General features: G+C 38.2%; 1 protein-coding gene across 1 annotated transcript in view; it reads right to left on the bottom strand.

Annotated features, from left to right (window-relative positions):
• LOC142873446 (lysosomal alpha-glucosidase-like) overlaps positions 1 to 14,471 on the bottom strand; it is a 39,245-nt gene that overhangs the window by 3,355 nt on the left and 21,419 nt on the right. Inside the window, exons 2-5 of the mRNA XM_076007848.1 lie at positions 11,414 to 11,539; positions 10,934 to 11,065; positions 10,151 to 10,264; positions 785 to 901 (exon numbers count right to left, since the gene is read on the bottom strand). Of these exons, the coding sequence (XP_075863963.1) occupies positions 785 to 901; positions 10,151 to 10,264; positions 10,934 to 11,065; positions 11,414 to 11,539 (489 nt within the window). The remainder of the gene's footprint in view (positions 1 to 784; positions 902 to 10,150; positions 10,265 to 10,933; positions 11,066 to 11,413; positions 11,540 to 14,471) is intronic.

Genomic DNA, 14,471 nt, shown 5'->3' with positions numbered 1-14,471 from the left:
ATAGGATTTGAACATGTAGGAATGAGGGAAAATGGGAAGGAAAGCATGAGCAAAGGCACAGAAACAATAAATTATGCCACATATAGAGAAAAATTCCTTTCTCTTGAAGAGCATGAGTTTTCTAGTTTTCACTCTGTCTTCTGGCCACATGATTCTGTTTGCAAGTGTCTCTCTGGCAGATTGAGGCCTCTTAGGCATGCAACTGCCAATTGTCCCAATCGTACTCCATCAACACCTTCCTAGGATCTCTCACCTCTGCACTCTTGAATATGCTATTCCCATTACCTGAAGCCCATTCACACCCACAACCTGCTGTAACTTTACTAACTCCATTCACCTGGTCAGTCCTCTATTAACCCACACCTTTAACCATCACCTCTATTGGTAAGCTTTCCTGGACTTCCCCAGAGGTGACTTCAATTCGCCAGAGGTCAATGCCCTTCATCTGTGTTCCCATTGCATTTGGTGCTCACTCTGTCATGGTCACACAATAGCTTGTTTGTCACCTATCTCCCCAACTTTTGCCTCCCAACTGCCCTGAATATAGTAGGCATAAACAATAATGAAAGCATAAATAAGCCCCAGAGTTGGATGAAGCAATGATCCAGCTGCCAGTCTTGGAGAAAGTATTTCTCCCCTCTAATGCTGCATTAGATGTGAGTATAAGGAAATAAAGAAGGGGATTTTCACCTTCCAAGGCTTGCTAGCTGAAAAAAAATAAGTGACTGAACATTTCACTCTTTCACCAGAGATAATTTTTTTTAAATAATAAGTTTAGACTTACGATACAGATTCCATCATAATCAAGGATGTCCTTAAATTCCCCACACATCTGCATCCACCACCGTACAGTGCGAGGGTTGGTGTAGTCTGCAAATACTACATATCCTGGAGGCCAAGCCTACAATAGATTAGTAAGTCAAACAAAATAATGCAACTCACTTAATACAGTATAGAAATCTCTATGGTTGGGCTTTATTTTACAGTTTGAGTCATACAAACAAAAATTGAGAATCAGTGAAACTAAATAACAAGCTACATGGTATAAGTACATAACAAGTTCATGGTAGAATGGGAATAGAATCCCACATCCCAGTCCAGTGTTCTTCCAGTCATGAAATTGCACATGAAATTACATTTTTATTGTTCTATTTTAATTTTAGCCTTTTTTCTCCACAACTAAATCTATATCAATACAAATATAAGGATTAGAAAATGTAAACATTGTATTTATAGTAACAACAAAACTGTAACGTATCTGTGGTGTCAACAAGAGCCATAAGAATAATTTAATGAAAACTATAGAAAGTTCATGAAGTATTCAGAAGATGACATATAAATTAAGACATATAGAATGTTTGTGGATGGGAAATCTCAGTGTTGTATAGATGTCAAATTGCTCCAAATGCATCTATAAATTTAAAGCATTTTCAGTTCAAATTTCAATGTATGTTTTGTAACTTGATTTTGTATTCATCTGGAAGTATAACTATATGATACTGGCTATACATTTTAGAAAAAATAAAAAGCCTAAATAAATATACCCTAAGTTCATATTAAGTAAAAACAGCATTGAATATAGGAATGGATAAACAGAGAAATGCAACAGAAATGAGAGATAAAAAACAGATAGATGTCTACATTGAAATTTATGGCTAAGCTGGTATCTCAAAAGTGTTCAGAAATGCTGAATTATTTATAGGTGATATTTGGTCTAGTATCTATCCATTTGGAAAAAAATTGTTATATTCCTGCTGTCTATTCAGAATTTATATGTTGGTGCCCCTAAGCTCTAACCCCGGTTGTGATGGTATTGAGAGATGGGTCCCTTGGGATGTGATTAAGTTTGGATGAAGTGATGAGGGGGGGGGGCTCTCATGATGGGATTAGTGCCCTTATAAATGACATTTCTTCTCTCTCTGTCTCTCTCCCCCACCACACCCCCACCATGTGAGGACATAGTGAGAAAGTGGCCATCAGCAAACCAGGAAGAGAGCCCACACCAGAAACCAAACCCTACCAGAATCTTGGTCTTAGACTTTCTAAACCAAATACCATATACTCTCACTGATCAGTGGGAGCTAGACAATGGCTACACATGAGCACTAAGCAATATAAAAGACATTGAAAATCAAGAAGGAGGGAGGAGAGCGTGGGATAAAAAGTTACCTATTGAGTACAATGAACACTATTTTGGTGTCAGACATACCACAATTCTCAACATAAGCATTATGTAAGGTATCTATGTAACAAAAACACTGTACACCCTTAATATTTTGAAATAAATAAAAATAAAATAAAATATTTTCACAGCTTTTTGTTTGCCCTGTATTAGTGTCTGTCCTGGGTAAACATGCTTATTTGGTAAGAATAAAAATTGGTACAAACATTTTGAAGACATCAAGAAAATACATATAAACGTTTGGGATATTCATTTTTAAATGTAATCATTTCATTTTAAAAATACATTATAGGGAGATAATGAGACAAGTATATATAACACCATGTATTAAGGTTTACTGCAACATTGTTTATAATATTAAGATAAGAGAAACAAAAAAATGTTTAGAGATTATTAGAGATTGGTTAAACTAATTTTCCCACATGAAAATATAGCAATATACATGAGATAAATTTATATCTATTACCATGAAAAATACATAATTTTGTTATAACTCTTTAAAGGTTTAAATGGTATCTCCTATTTATTTAAAAATATGATTACATACATTAAAAATATGGAGGAATATACACAAAAATGATAAAAGTGATATTTTAGAGAGTCCAGGATAATGGAATGTCACTTTCTACTTTCTACGAGTCATTATTACATTTTTTTTTACAATGTTGTACTATTTTATAAATGGCAAAAGGATTAAAGGTATTTCCATTGTGAAAAGAAAAAAATGAGGAACTGATTTTCATTTAAGAAACATTGAATATGTCTCATTCTTCAACCTAAAAAATATTAATTTTCAAATATAGAAAAAAAAGGAAGAGGAGGGAGGGTGGAGCAAGATGGCGGATGAGAAACACTGCCAGACAGAGTGTCTCTGCAGAAAAGACAGAGTCTAGCAGAAATTAGAAAAAAGAAGCAAGAGACGAGCATACAGCGGACGAGGGCCAGAAGGAGGGGTACCTGAGACCCCAGGAGACTCCATGGGAGGAGGCTGCGGAGGAGAACTGGAGGCTGAGACCACCGGAGCAGCCCGGAGACCAGTGGCAAGGGTAGGTGGATTTGCTGTTTGCCCTCCCCTGGATTCGGGACTGCTGGTGGGCTCCCCAGCGGGTGGAGAGACCTGCGGACACCAGCCCAGGGACAGCCGCCGCCAGCCAGCAGTGAGCCTGTAGCAGACGTGGCACCAGGTTCCCAACTTCCTCCGGGCACCTCCTGTGCACAGACCTGAGCCGCATGGCAGGTGCCATATTGCCTCCTCCTCCCCTCCACCGACCCTACCCGTGGCTGCCCAGAGAGACAATACAGCCACCAGCCAGAGGCACCTCCAAGGAACGGGACCTTCCCTTTTGGGACCCTACAGCTGACTCAGGGGAACTCAGACTGTGAGCTCCGTACCCGCCAGCTCTCCCAGGTGCTGCTGGCACAGTGTTCCCAGGAGAACGGTGCCAACTCAGAGGCTGAGAGACATAGATCCAGCTTGGGCTCCCTGTGGGTGAATTGGGACCGGAACTCCTGTCCCTGGTGGGGATACAGTTTGAACTCCGGGACCCAGAGGTCGGACCTGCAGACCAGATCCCCTGCACCGAGGGCTAGCATTGCCTGGGGCACAGAAGGGTTGTACGTGAACAGCCTACTGAGGTCTGTGTGCCTCCAGGGGCGGATCAGCATCCTAGAGGGCAACCCTCCTCCCAGGAGGAGGCCGTGCACCCAGCCCAGGTGGCGTTCCTGTGCAGGGAACCTCCCCGCCGGCATCACATTCCCGGGAGGCCTAGTGGCTTGTGGTCTGGCCTGCTGGCAGAGGCCCAGGAGTGGCTGCGGAGTTGGGGAGGGTGGAAAGAAGCGAGGCCCGCTCCAGACTGCTGGTCTCAGACAGCCCCACCCCCACACCCAGACTTTCTGGCTGAGCGGGACCATTCCAGCCCCACCCTGACAGCTTTTCCTGGAAGCAGAGGACAGAACTTTGACCCCTGCTAACTGCCTGAGGGCAGGCTTACCCAACCCAGCTCCGCCCAGAACAAGAGATGATAACAGGACACAAAATCAATAGCATAGCCTGTTCCTCCAAGCAAACGCCACCTACTGACAAGGACAGCATCTTGCACAGCCTTTCCACGGCACCCACTGACTCAATATACAGGGAGTGGTCCAACCTCACCCACAGACACCACCTAACACCTCAGAAACTAAACAAGGTGTGTGAATACCCAAACAATAAACTAAAGGAAAGAAACAACAACTGATCGACATGGGAAGAAATCAGCGAAAGAACTCAGGATATATGAAGAACCAAACGGAAAACACACCCCCAAAGAGGAGCACCAGCCCCCTAGAAACGGACACCAACTTTGGAATTTCGTATGTGGATCATAAGAACACTCACCGAGCTGCAACAACAACTCAATAACCAACACAAAGAAACCACAAAAAGCCTCCAGGATATGGAAAAAGAAATAGACACAATGAAGAAAAGTTTAACCAAACTCCTGGAAATGAAGAATCTATTCAAGGAACTACAAAATACAGTGGAAAGTCTCAAGAACAGGGTAGATCAAACAGAAGAAAGAATCTCAGAGCTTGAAGATTCTCAGAGCTCTCACCCTCCAATTAAATAAATCAGTCACAGAAATAGAGCAGAGAAACAAGAGAAAAGAGCAAAGCCTACAAGAGATGTGGGATTATGTGAAGAAACCTAATGTGAGGGTCATAGGGTTACCAGAAGGGGAAGAAGACAACACTCAAGGGTTGGACAAGCTGTTTGAAGATATAATAGAGGAAAATTTCCCAGGCCTTGCTCAAAATCTTGATATACAAGTTCAAGAAGCTCAGAGGACCCCTGGGAGATTCAACGCAAACAGGAAGACGTCACGACATGCAGTCATCAGACTGACCAAAGTATCAACTAAAGAGGCCCGTCTAAGAGCTGTAAGACAAAAGAAGCAGGTAACATACAAGGGAAAGCCAATTCGAATAACATCAGACTTCTCTAATGAGACTTTACAAGCAAGGAGAGACTGGGGCCCCATTCTCACTCTTTTGAAACAAAACAATGCCCAGCCTAGAATATTATTCCTTGCAAAACTAAGCTTCGTATATGAAGGAGAAATAAAAACATTCTCAGACAAGCAAAGGCTCAGAGAATTCACCAAGACAAGACCAGCCCTACAAGAAGTACTTAAAACAGCGTTATGCACGGAACATCATAATAATAACCCACGAATATAAAAACAACCAAAACCCAAAGATATTAAAGGCCAGATATTACAATGGCTCAAGACAGAAATCATAGCAACAACATCCAACCCAACAGAATGAACAGTAATCTACCTTACCTATCAGTCCTCTCAATAAATGTGAATGGCTTAAACTCTCCACTCAAGAGGCATGGCTGGCTGAATGGATAAGAAAATACAGGCCAAGTATATGCTGTCTTCAGGAAACACATCTAACCTGCAAGGATGCATATAGACTAAAAATAAAAGGGTGGAGATCAATATTCCAAGCAAATAGAAGCCAAAAGAAGGCTGGTGTGGCAGTTCTAATTTCAGACGATTTAGTTTTTAAACCAACAAAAGTAGTGAAAGACAAAGAGGGTCATTATATAATGGTGAAGGGCACACTTCAACAAGAAGAGATAACAATTTTAAATATATATGCACCCAACTTAGGTGCACCCAGATTCATAAAGCAAACCTTACTGGAGCTAAGCAAATGGATTAATAGCAACTCCATAATCACCAGAGATTTCAACACCCCACTGATGGCACGAGGCAGATCCTCCAAACAGAAAATTAATAAAGAAATAATGGACTTAAACAAAACTCTAGAACAATTGGGTCTGACAGACATTTACAGAACATTCTACCCAAAATCCACTGAATATACGTTCTTCTCCTCAGCTCACGGGACATTCTCTAAGATTGACCATATCCTAGGACACAAAGAAAATCTCAAGAAATTTAAAAAAATAGAAATCATACCATGTACCTTCTCAGATCACAGTGGAATAAAAGTAGAAATCAACCCTAACAGAAACTCACATTTCTACACAAAAACGTGGAAATTAAACAACCTCCTACTAAATGATTACTTCATAAAACGGAAATAAAAAAATTCTATGAAGAAAACGACAATGGAGAGACAAGTTATCAACTCCTCTGGGACACAGCTAAAGCAGTTCTGAGAGGAAAGTTTATCTCCATAAATGCCTATAACCAAAAGACAAGAAGATCACAAATAGACAATCTAATGAAACGACTCAAAGAGCTGGAAAAAGAAGAACAGACAGACCCCAAACCCAGCAGAAGAAGTGAAATCAACAAGATCAAATCAGAACTAAACGAAATTGAAAACAGGGAAGCTATTCAGGAGATTAATAAAACAAAAAGTTGGTTCTTTGAAAAAATAAACAAAATTGACACATCATTGGCTAAGCTAACGAAAAGCAGGAAAGAGAAATCTCTAATAAGCTCCATCAGGAATAAAAAAGGAGATAGCACAACTGATCCCAAAGAGATACAATATACAATTTATGAATACTACAAAAATCTTTATGCACACAAACTGGAAAATGTGGAGGAAATGGACAAATTTCTAGAAACACACAGCCTCCCTAGGCTCAACCAGGAAGAAATAGATTCCCTGAACAGACCAATCTCAACAGCTGAAATAGAAGCAGCAATTAAAAATCTCCCTAAAAAGAAAAGTCCCAGTCCAGATGGCTTCACAACCGAATTTTACCACACTTACAAAGAAGAACTACTACCTATCTTGCAGAAACTATTCCACAACATCGAGAAGAACGGAAACCTCCCCGACACCTTCTATGAAGCGAATATTACTCTGATACCAAAACCAGGAAAGGATGCAACAAAAAAAGAAAACTACAGACCAATATCCCTAATGAATATAGATGCAAAAATTTTCAACAAAATCTTAGCTAACCCAATCCAGACACTTATCAAAACAATAATCCACCACGACCAAGTGGGCTTCATCCCAGGGATGCAGGGATGGTTCAACATATGTAAATCTATCAATGCAATTCACCACATAAACAGAAGCAAAAACAAAGACCACATGATTCTTTCAATAGATGCAGAAAAAGCTTTTGACAAAATTCAACACCCTTTCATGATACGAACACTTAAGAAAATAGGCACAGAAGAGACATACCTAAAAATGATACAAGCCATATATGACAGACTCATAGCCAACATCATACTGAATAGGGAAAAATTGAAATCATTCCCACTTAGAACTGGAACCAGACAAGGCTGCCCACTATCTCCACTTCTGTTCAACATAGTACTGGAAGTCTTGGCTACAGCAATCAGACAGGAAAATGGAATCAAAGGTATCCAAATAGGGGCAGAAGAGATCAAACTTTCACTGTTTGCTGATGACATGATATTGTATCTAGAAAACCCCAAAGATTCAACCAAGAAACTCCTGGAACTGATCAATGAATTTAGCAAAGTCTCAGGATACAAAATCAATACACAGAAATCAGAGGCATTCATATACGCCAACAACAATCTAATTGAGAACCAAATCAAAGACTCAATTCCCTTTTCAATAGCAACAAAGAAATTAAAGTACCTAGGAATATACTTAACTAAGGACGTAAAAGACCTCTACAGGGAGAACTATGAAACACTGAGGAAGGAAATAGCAGAGGATGTAAACAGATGGAAATCCATACCATGCTCGTGGATCGGTAGACTCAATATCATCAAAATGTCTATACTACCCAAACTGATCTACAGATTCAATGCAATACCTATTAAAATCCCATCAGCATTCTTCACAGATATAGAAAAAATAATTTTATGCTTTGTATGGAACCAAAGAAGACCCCGAATATCAAGAGCAATTCTAGGCAACAAAAACAAAATGGGAGGCATTAATATGCCAGATATCAAACTATACTACAAAGCTGTAGTGATTAAATCAATATGGTATTGGCACAAAAATAGGAATATTGACCAGTGGAACAGATGCGAGAATCCTGATATAAAACCATCCTCATATAGGTATCTAATCTTTGACAAAGCAGACAGAAACATATGTTGGGGAAAAGAATCCCTTTTCAATAAATGGTGCTGGGAAAACTGGATAGCCACCTGTAGAAGGCTAAAACAGGACGCACACCTTTCACCTCTCACAAAAACCAACTCACGCTGGATAACAGACTTAAACCTAAGGTATGAAACTATTAGAACTCTAGAGGAAAAAGTTGGAAACACTCTCCTAGACATCGGCCTGGGCAAAGAGTTTATGAAGAAGTCCCCAAAGGCAATCACAGCAGCACCAAAAATAAATAAATAGGACATGATCAAACTACAAAGCTTCTGCACAGCCAAAGAAATAGTCATGAAAGTAAACAGACAACCTACAGAATGGGAGAAAATTTTTGCATCCTATGCATCCAATAAGGGACTGATAACTAGAATATACTTAGAACTCACGAAAATCAGGAAGAAACAATCAAATAACCCCATTAAAAAGTGGGCAAAGGACTTGAACAGAAACTTTTCTAAAGAAGACAGAAGAATGGCCAACAAACATATGAAAAAATGCTCAACATCTCTAATCATCAGGGAGATGCAAATCAAAACCACAATGAGATATCACTTAACCCCAGTGAGAATGGCCTTTATCAAAAAATCTCCAAACAATAAATGCTGGCGTGGTTGTGGAGAGAGAGGAACACTCCTACACTGCTGGTGGGACTGCAAACTAGTTCAACCTCTGTGGAAAGCAATATGGAGATATCTTAAAGCGATACAAGTGATTCTACCATTTGATCCAGCAATCCCATTGCTGGGCATCTACCCAAAAGATCCAATGACACTCTACAAAAAAGACACCTGCACTCGAATGTTTATAGCAGCACAATTCATAATTGCAAGGCTGTGGAAACAGCCCAAGTGTCCATCAATCCAAGAATGGACTAATAAAATGTGGTATATGTATACCATGGAGTACTATTCAGCTCTAAGAAACAATGGTGACATAGCACATCTTATGTTTTCCTGGTTAGAGCTGGAACCCATACTATTAAGTGAAGTTTCCCAAGAATGGAAAAACAAGCACCACATATACTCACCAGCAAATTGGTATTAACTGAACAGCACCTAAGTGGTCACATAGGTACTACAGTAATAGGGTATTGGGCAGGTGGGAGGGGAGAGGGGGGCGGGTATATACATACATAATGAGTGAGATGTGCACCATCTGGGGGATGGTCATGATGGAGACTCAGACTTGTGGGGGGAGGGGGGGAAATGGGCATTTATTGAAACCTTAAAATCTGTACCCCCATAATATGCCGAAATAAAAAAAATAATAAAAAAATAATAAAAAAAAAAAAGGAAGAGGAGTTGTACATCAATTTGGAGATAGATTGCAAAAAAATTAAAAAAAAAAACAGCCTAAGATCTGAGTTATACTGAGCAGAGATCATGAACATTTTGGTACAGAAGGAGTAATACCAATACGCACACTAGTTCCATTGTCTTTGTGACCACATTTGTTTCAAAACATGTTTTTCTTTTTGAGATGATGAAAATGTTCTAAAATTGATTGTGGTGATGGTTTCCAAACTCTGAATATACTAAAAACCATTGAATTGTAAATTTAAAAATATATATATATATATATTGTCAGTCAACATTATTTATAATTTTAAAATAATTATAAAAGAGTGCTTTTGTAAAAGTTGTTGCCCTGTATACTAATTTATCCTTTAAATTTCTCATCAATTCTATGGAACTTAAATAATTTCTTTAAAAGTCTTATTTTCCAGGCTAAGGCTCAAAATACTTGGGGATTAGCACAGCTGGAGAAGCTGCATTCCATTTTCTTGAACTGAATTCAGGCAATGCCAGTTCACTGAAGCCATGTGAATTGTACTTATCAAATATTCAATACAGAAAGAGGTTGTCAACTATTCTTCTTTAAGGTCCTTACCTTGCCAATAGCTGGTGTGAGTCCATCAGAGTTGTTGACCCAAATTCCCATTTGCTGTCCAAGCTCATAGGGCTTATAAGTACCATATGGTTCATCTTTTGTCAAAAAGGGCTCCTGCAAATTCCCAAGAATACTGTTACTGGCAAGAGTTTTTCTTACAATTGCTATTTAAATGTAAACTTTGCAAATATTTTTTATATAAGAATCTCTAAGGCTGGGCGCGGTGAAACAAACATCTCATTATGAGACAACTTTTAGCAATATTCATGCCTCTGGAAGTAGCTATGGAGATGACATTTGTTTTATATTACAAATATATTAAATGAAAAATAATGTCATGTCCCAACATGGAGAAAAGATTGTTTCAACCTAAGAATCATTCCATTTACTTGATAACTATATTATTCTTTCTTTAGGATTTTTATGGCCAAGGCTTCAAATCTTGACAGAGAGGGACATTGAAGGAAAAACATATTTTTCCTTTTATCAGTAAGTAAATTTCCTTTTAGAAAGAGCACTGGATTTTAAAAAATTTAGTGGATTCCTCATCACTTGATTACATTTCTGTGTCATTAAATAATATAAAATATGCTTATAAATTTATTCTATTTTAATGTAATACAGCATGTATTATTAAATAGCGCATAAAATTTTGTCCCTCAAGAATACACTAGTGCTGGAAATTCTACTTTTTGATAAATTAATTGTAACAAATATATATTTTTAAAAATGCTTAGAAAATATAAATCAAAATATGTTATTTGATCTTCAAAAGAAATTTACCAAAATAATGACATAATGCATTCCTTCATTTTTCAGTTGCCTAATGAACTCAGGCAGACCAGCAAAGTTAGCTTTATCATATGTGAAGTCCATCTGACGCTCCATGTAGTCAATATCACCGTACTGAACATCCTGTGCAAAGGAGCAGCATAGACATGATTTTCAAACATTAAGAAAACAGACAGCTATTGTCAAAGAAGCATAAGTAGCTTATCAGTGACTGTATTCAATTGCAAATTTAAATACTGGTGTGATATTCAGGCTACTAGTAAAAAAAGAAAATGAAAATGATTTTCTCATTGGAAATTGAAAAGATGATATAAAAAAGCGATGCCAGTTCCATATTTCTCTCTCTCTCTCTCTCTCTCTCTCTCTCTCTCTCACACACACACACACACACACACATTACAGTATAATTATTGTACTTTCTAATTGCCTAGGTCCTCTCATTTCCCGCTATACTCTTTGGGGTACACTTACGTGAGGAATATCATAACGTCTTAAACGTTCAACTGTTTTTTTCAGCACATCTATGTTATTATAGCCCCATCGACACAATTGAAATCCCAGAGACCAGTATGGAGGTAAATAGGGACGTCCAATGATCTATAAAAAATAATTAGATTCAGAAAAGTTATTTAGGTGTTGTCAAGTGTTGGTCTTCAGGACGGGCTAGCATACATATATTTCATAATGTATTGAGCCTCTAACATTGTAAGTTGCCCTGGTAGCAACCAAAGAAACAATGATTAAAATTTGGGGGTTCCAGAACTCCTTTAAGAATCAAGTTAAAGTCATGGAATTTCTTCCTGAGATAATATACCTACAAAGACAATTCATTTTACAGTTTTGTGACGGGGGGTTTGTAATATGCTACCTCCATCCCCAGTTAATTCATTCCACCAGAAATATATGAAAGAGGTTAAAAGGGCTCCTAAATCAAAAACGTTGCATTCACATCTCAGTTCTGTCTCTTAATATCTTTGACAATAAGAAACTTACGTGATTTTTTTTACAGCTTTGGTTGCCTGTTTTTTAAAATGGAATAAAAAGTAATATCCAATTCATCCATTTACAAGTATTTATTGAATACTCACTATGCACTGTTTTAGACCCAGTCTCCTGATTTGTGGAGCTTAAATTCTAGGAGTGGATAATAATCAATGAATATGTAAAAACAAAGTAGTCCAATTTTAAAAAATAGAATGTGTAGAGGTGGGGAGCAGGGGGAAGGTTAAGGGAATTGTCTCTGGCAATAAGACCTGAATAAGTCAAGCTGTGTGAAAAATGTCTCAGGCAGAGGGACCAGAGGTACAGAGACTTACATGTCCAGGAAAAGAATGAAGGCAAGTATGGCTCAATTATAGCAAACAAAAGGGAGAGTGGGAGATAGAGAAGTAGGCAAACATTCAATCATATAGGGACATGACAAAAAACTGGAAATGTTTTAGTTATCTTTTTTCAACTTTATATTATGAAAATCGTCAAGTATGTATAAAAGTAGAGAGGATAGTACAACAAACCTCCAAGTAACCAGAATCAACTATTGTCATTTGACCACACATCTTTATCCTTTTTTCCTTCTTTTTAGGGGGATGGGATGCTATAGCATTTTAAAGAATATTCCTAAATCATGTCATTTCACCCCTAAATGCATCCACAAAAATAAGAGCAATCTCTGAATAAGGGCAATCTATTTCATAAGCAAAATACTATTACCACTCCTAGCAAAATTAACTACGATCTCCTGAAATTCTCAAATGCTCGTTCAAATTTCCCTAATTTTCTCATGAATGTCTTTTTTTACAGTTGATTTGTTTGAAAGGAGATGAATTATATTCAAATTGCAATTTAAGCTATTAGAGTGAGTAACATAATCTGATCTTTTAAAATTACTCTGAAAATTCTGGAAAATAAATTACAGGAAGGCAAAGGTGGTAGCAATGAAACCACTTAGGCGTCTTGCATGTTGTCCAGGCGGAGATGAGAGGGATTGAATAAAAGAGGTGACATGGTGATGTCAAAGAGTGGTCAAACTGTAATACATTTTGGAGATATTGCTAACAATACTTCCTGATGGATCTGATGTGGTAAAATGAAGAAAAGAAAGGGATGGAGGTTGTCATTCAGGTTTTGGAGTTGAAAGACAGGGACAACTAATTCTATTAATTGAGTTGGGGAAGATTGACGAAAACAAGAGAGGTTTGTGGAGAGAGCACAGGGGATAAGAAGGGTGGATGTACACACCTGGTGGATATGCCTTAATAGACATATTTAAAGTCATGGAACCAGAAGATATGGCAACGATTCTGTTAGAGACCAAAGGAAGGACTAGGATGAACTTCTAGGAGGCTCAACATTTCAAGACATGAGGAAAGGAGACTGAAAACAAGTGATTAGTTATGTAGCAGGACAAGAAGACGATGTGGTGTCAGAGATACCAAAGGAAGAGAGTGTTTCTAGAAGTGGCCACCTGTGTTCAAATACCATCGGGAGGCTGACTGAAAGGAGAACAGAGACTTGACTACTGTATCTTGTGATGTGATGACATTTACAGACTGTGTGTATATATATATATATATATATATATATATATATATATATAAATATATAGTTTATAGAGATAATACATCTATAGAGTGTATACAAAATAGCCCAACTGGAATGTGGTGAGGTGAAGAAGTAGAGACAGCCCATACATATTCTTTTCAAGAAGTTCCACAGAGAAGGAGCAGAGAGAAGTTAATAGCTAAAGGAGGCTGTGGGTTGCTAGGAGAATATGCTTGTTTAGCTTTGCTCAGATAGATGCTATTAATGCATAGTTGTTGATGGGAAACACCTGGTAGAGAGGTATTAAATTGATGATGCAGCTGGGAGCAGAGACAATTGTAGAAGTGCCTCCACAGCTGAGAACACAGGTAGATTTAGAGCACAGAGCTCTTAGATTTAGATTTGAGGAGGAACAACTATAACAGAAAGAAAGGCAAAACAGATGAGTATGCATACTGGTAAACTGATAGATTTGATGCTTGGAAATCAATGTGGTTCTTTTTTAATTGTTTCTATTTTTTCTCAGTAAAATAATAAGCCATGTCAGCAGCTGAAAGTCAGGTAGGGGTGACATTGGAGATTTTAGAAGAGAAAAGTGTGAACTAACAGTCTCTGTGAGTGGGATTATAAATACACTAGACTAGGACATTTCACGGGATTGCCAGTCAGCATAGTGTGCTTGAGATTAAATCAAAGGAAAATTGGGCAGTGCAACCAGGAGATTGTTTGCCACAAGCTTTTAGCTGTTCAGGTGCAGGAACTGCTTTAATCAATTAGCACAAAGTTCCTGTCCGCTAAGCACAGAGTAGATGTCAAAAGCCTTGAATGAGTTTGTCATTCAGGTCTGTAGTTTTATTTCAAGTTTTCCCTGTAAATCCCCATTCCAGTGGGTACTGTGATTCATCTCTCTCTTTGACCCTATCGTAATGTCTAACACAAAATATGATCCCATAAATGTTTGTTTCTGACATAAATTAATGAAGAGTAA

Source organism: Microcebus murinus, chromosome 10, assembly GCF_040939455.1.
Source record: "Microcebus murinus isolate Inina chromosome 10, M.murinus_Inina_mat1.0, whole genome shotgun sequence".
Lineage (NCBI taxonomy): Eukaryota > Metazoa > Chordata > Mammalia > Primates > Cheirogaleidae > Microcebus > Microcebus murinus.
This window is presented reverse-complemented; position numbering and strand designations above follow the sequence as displayed.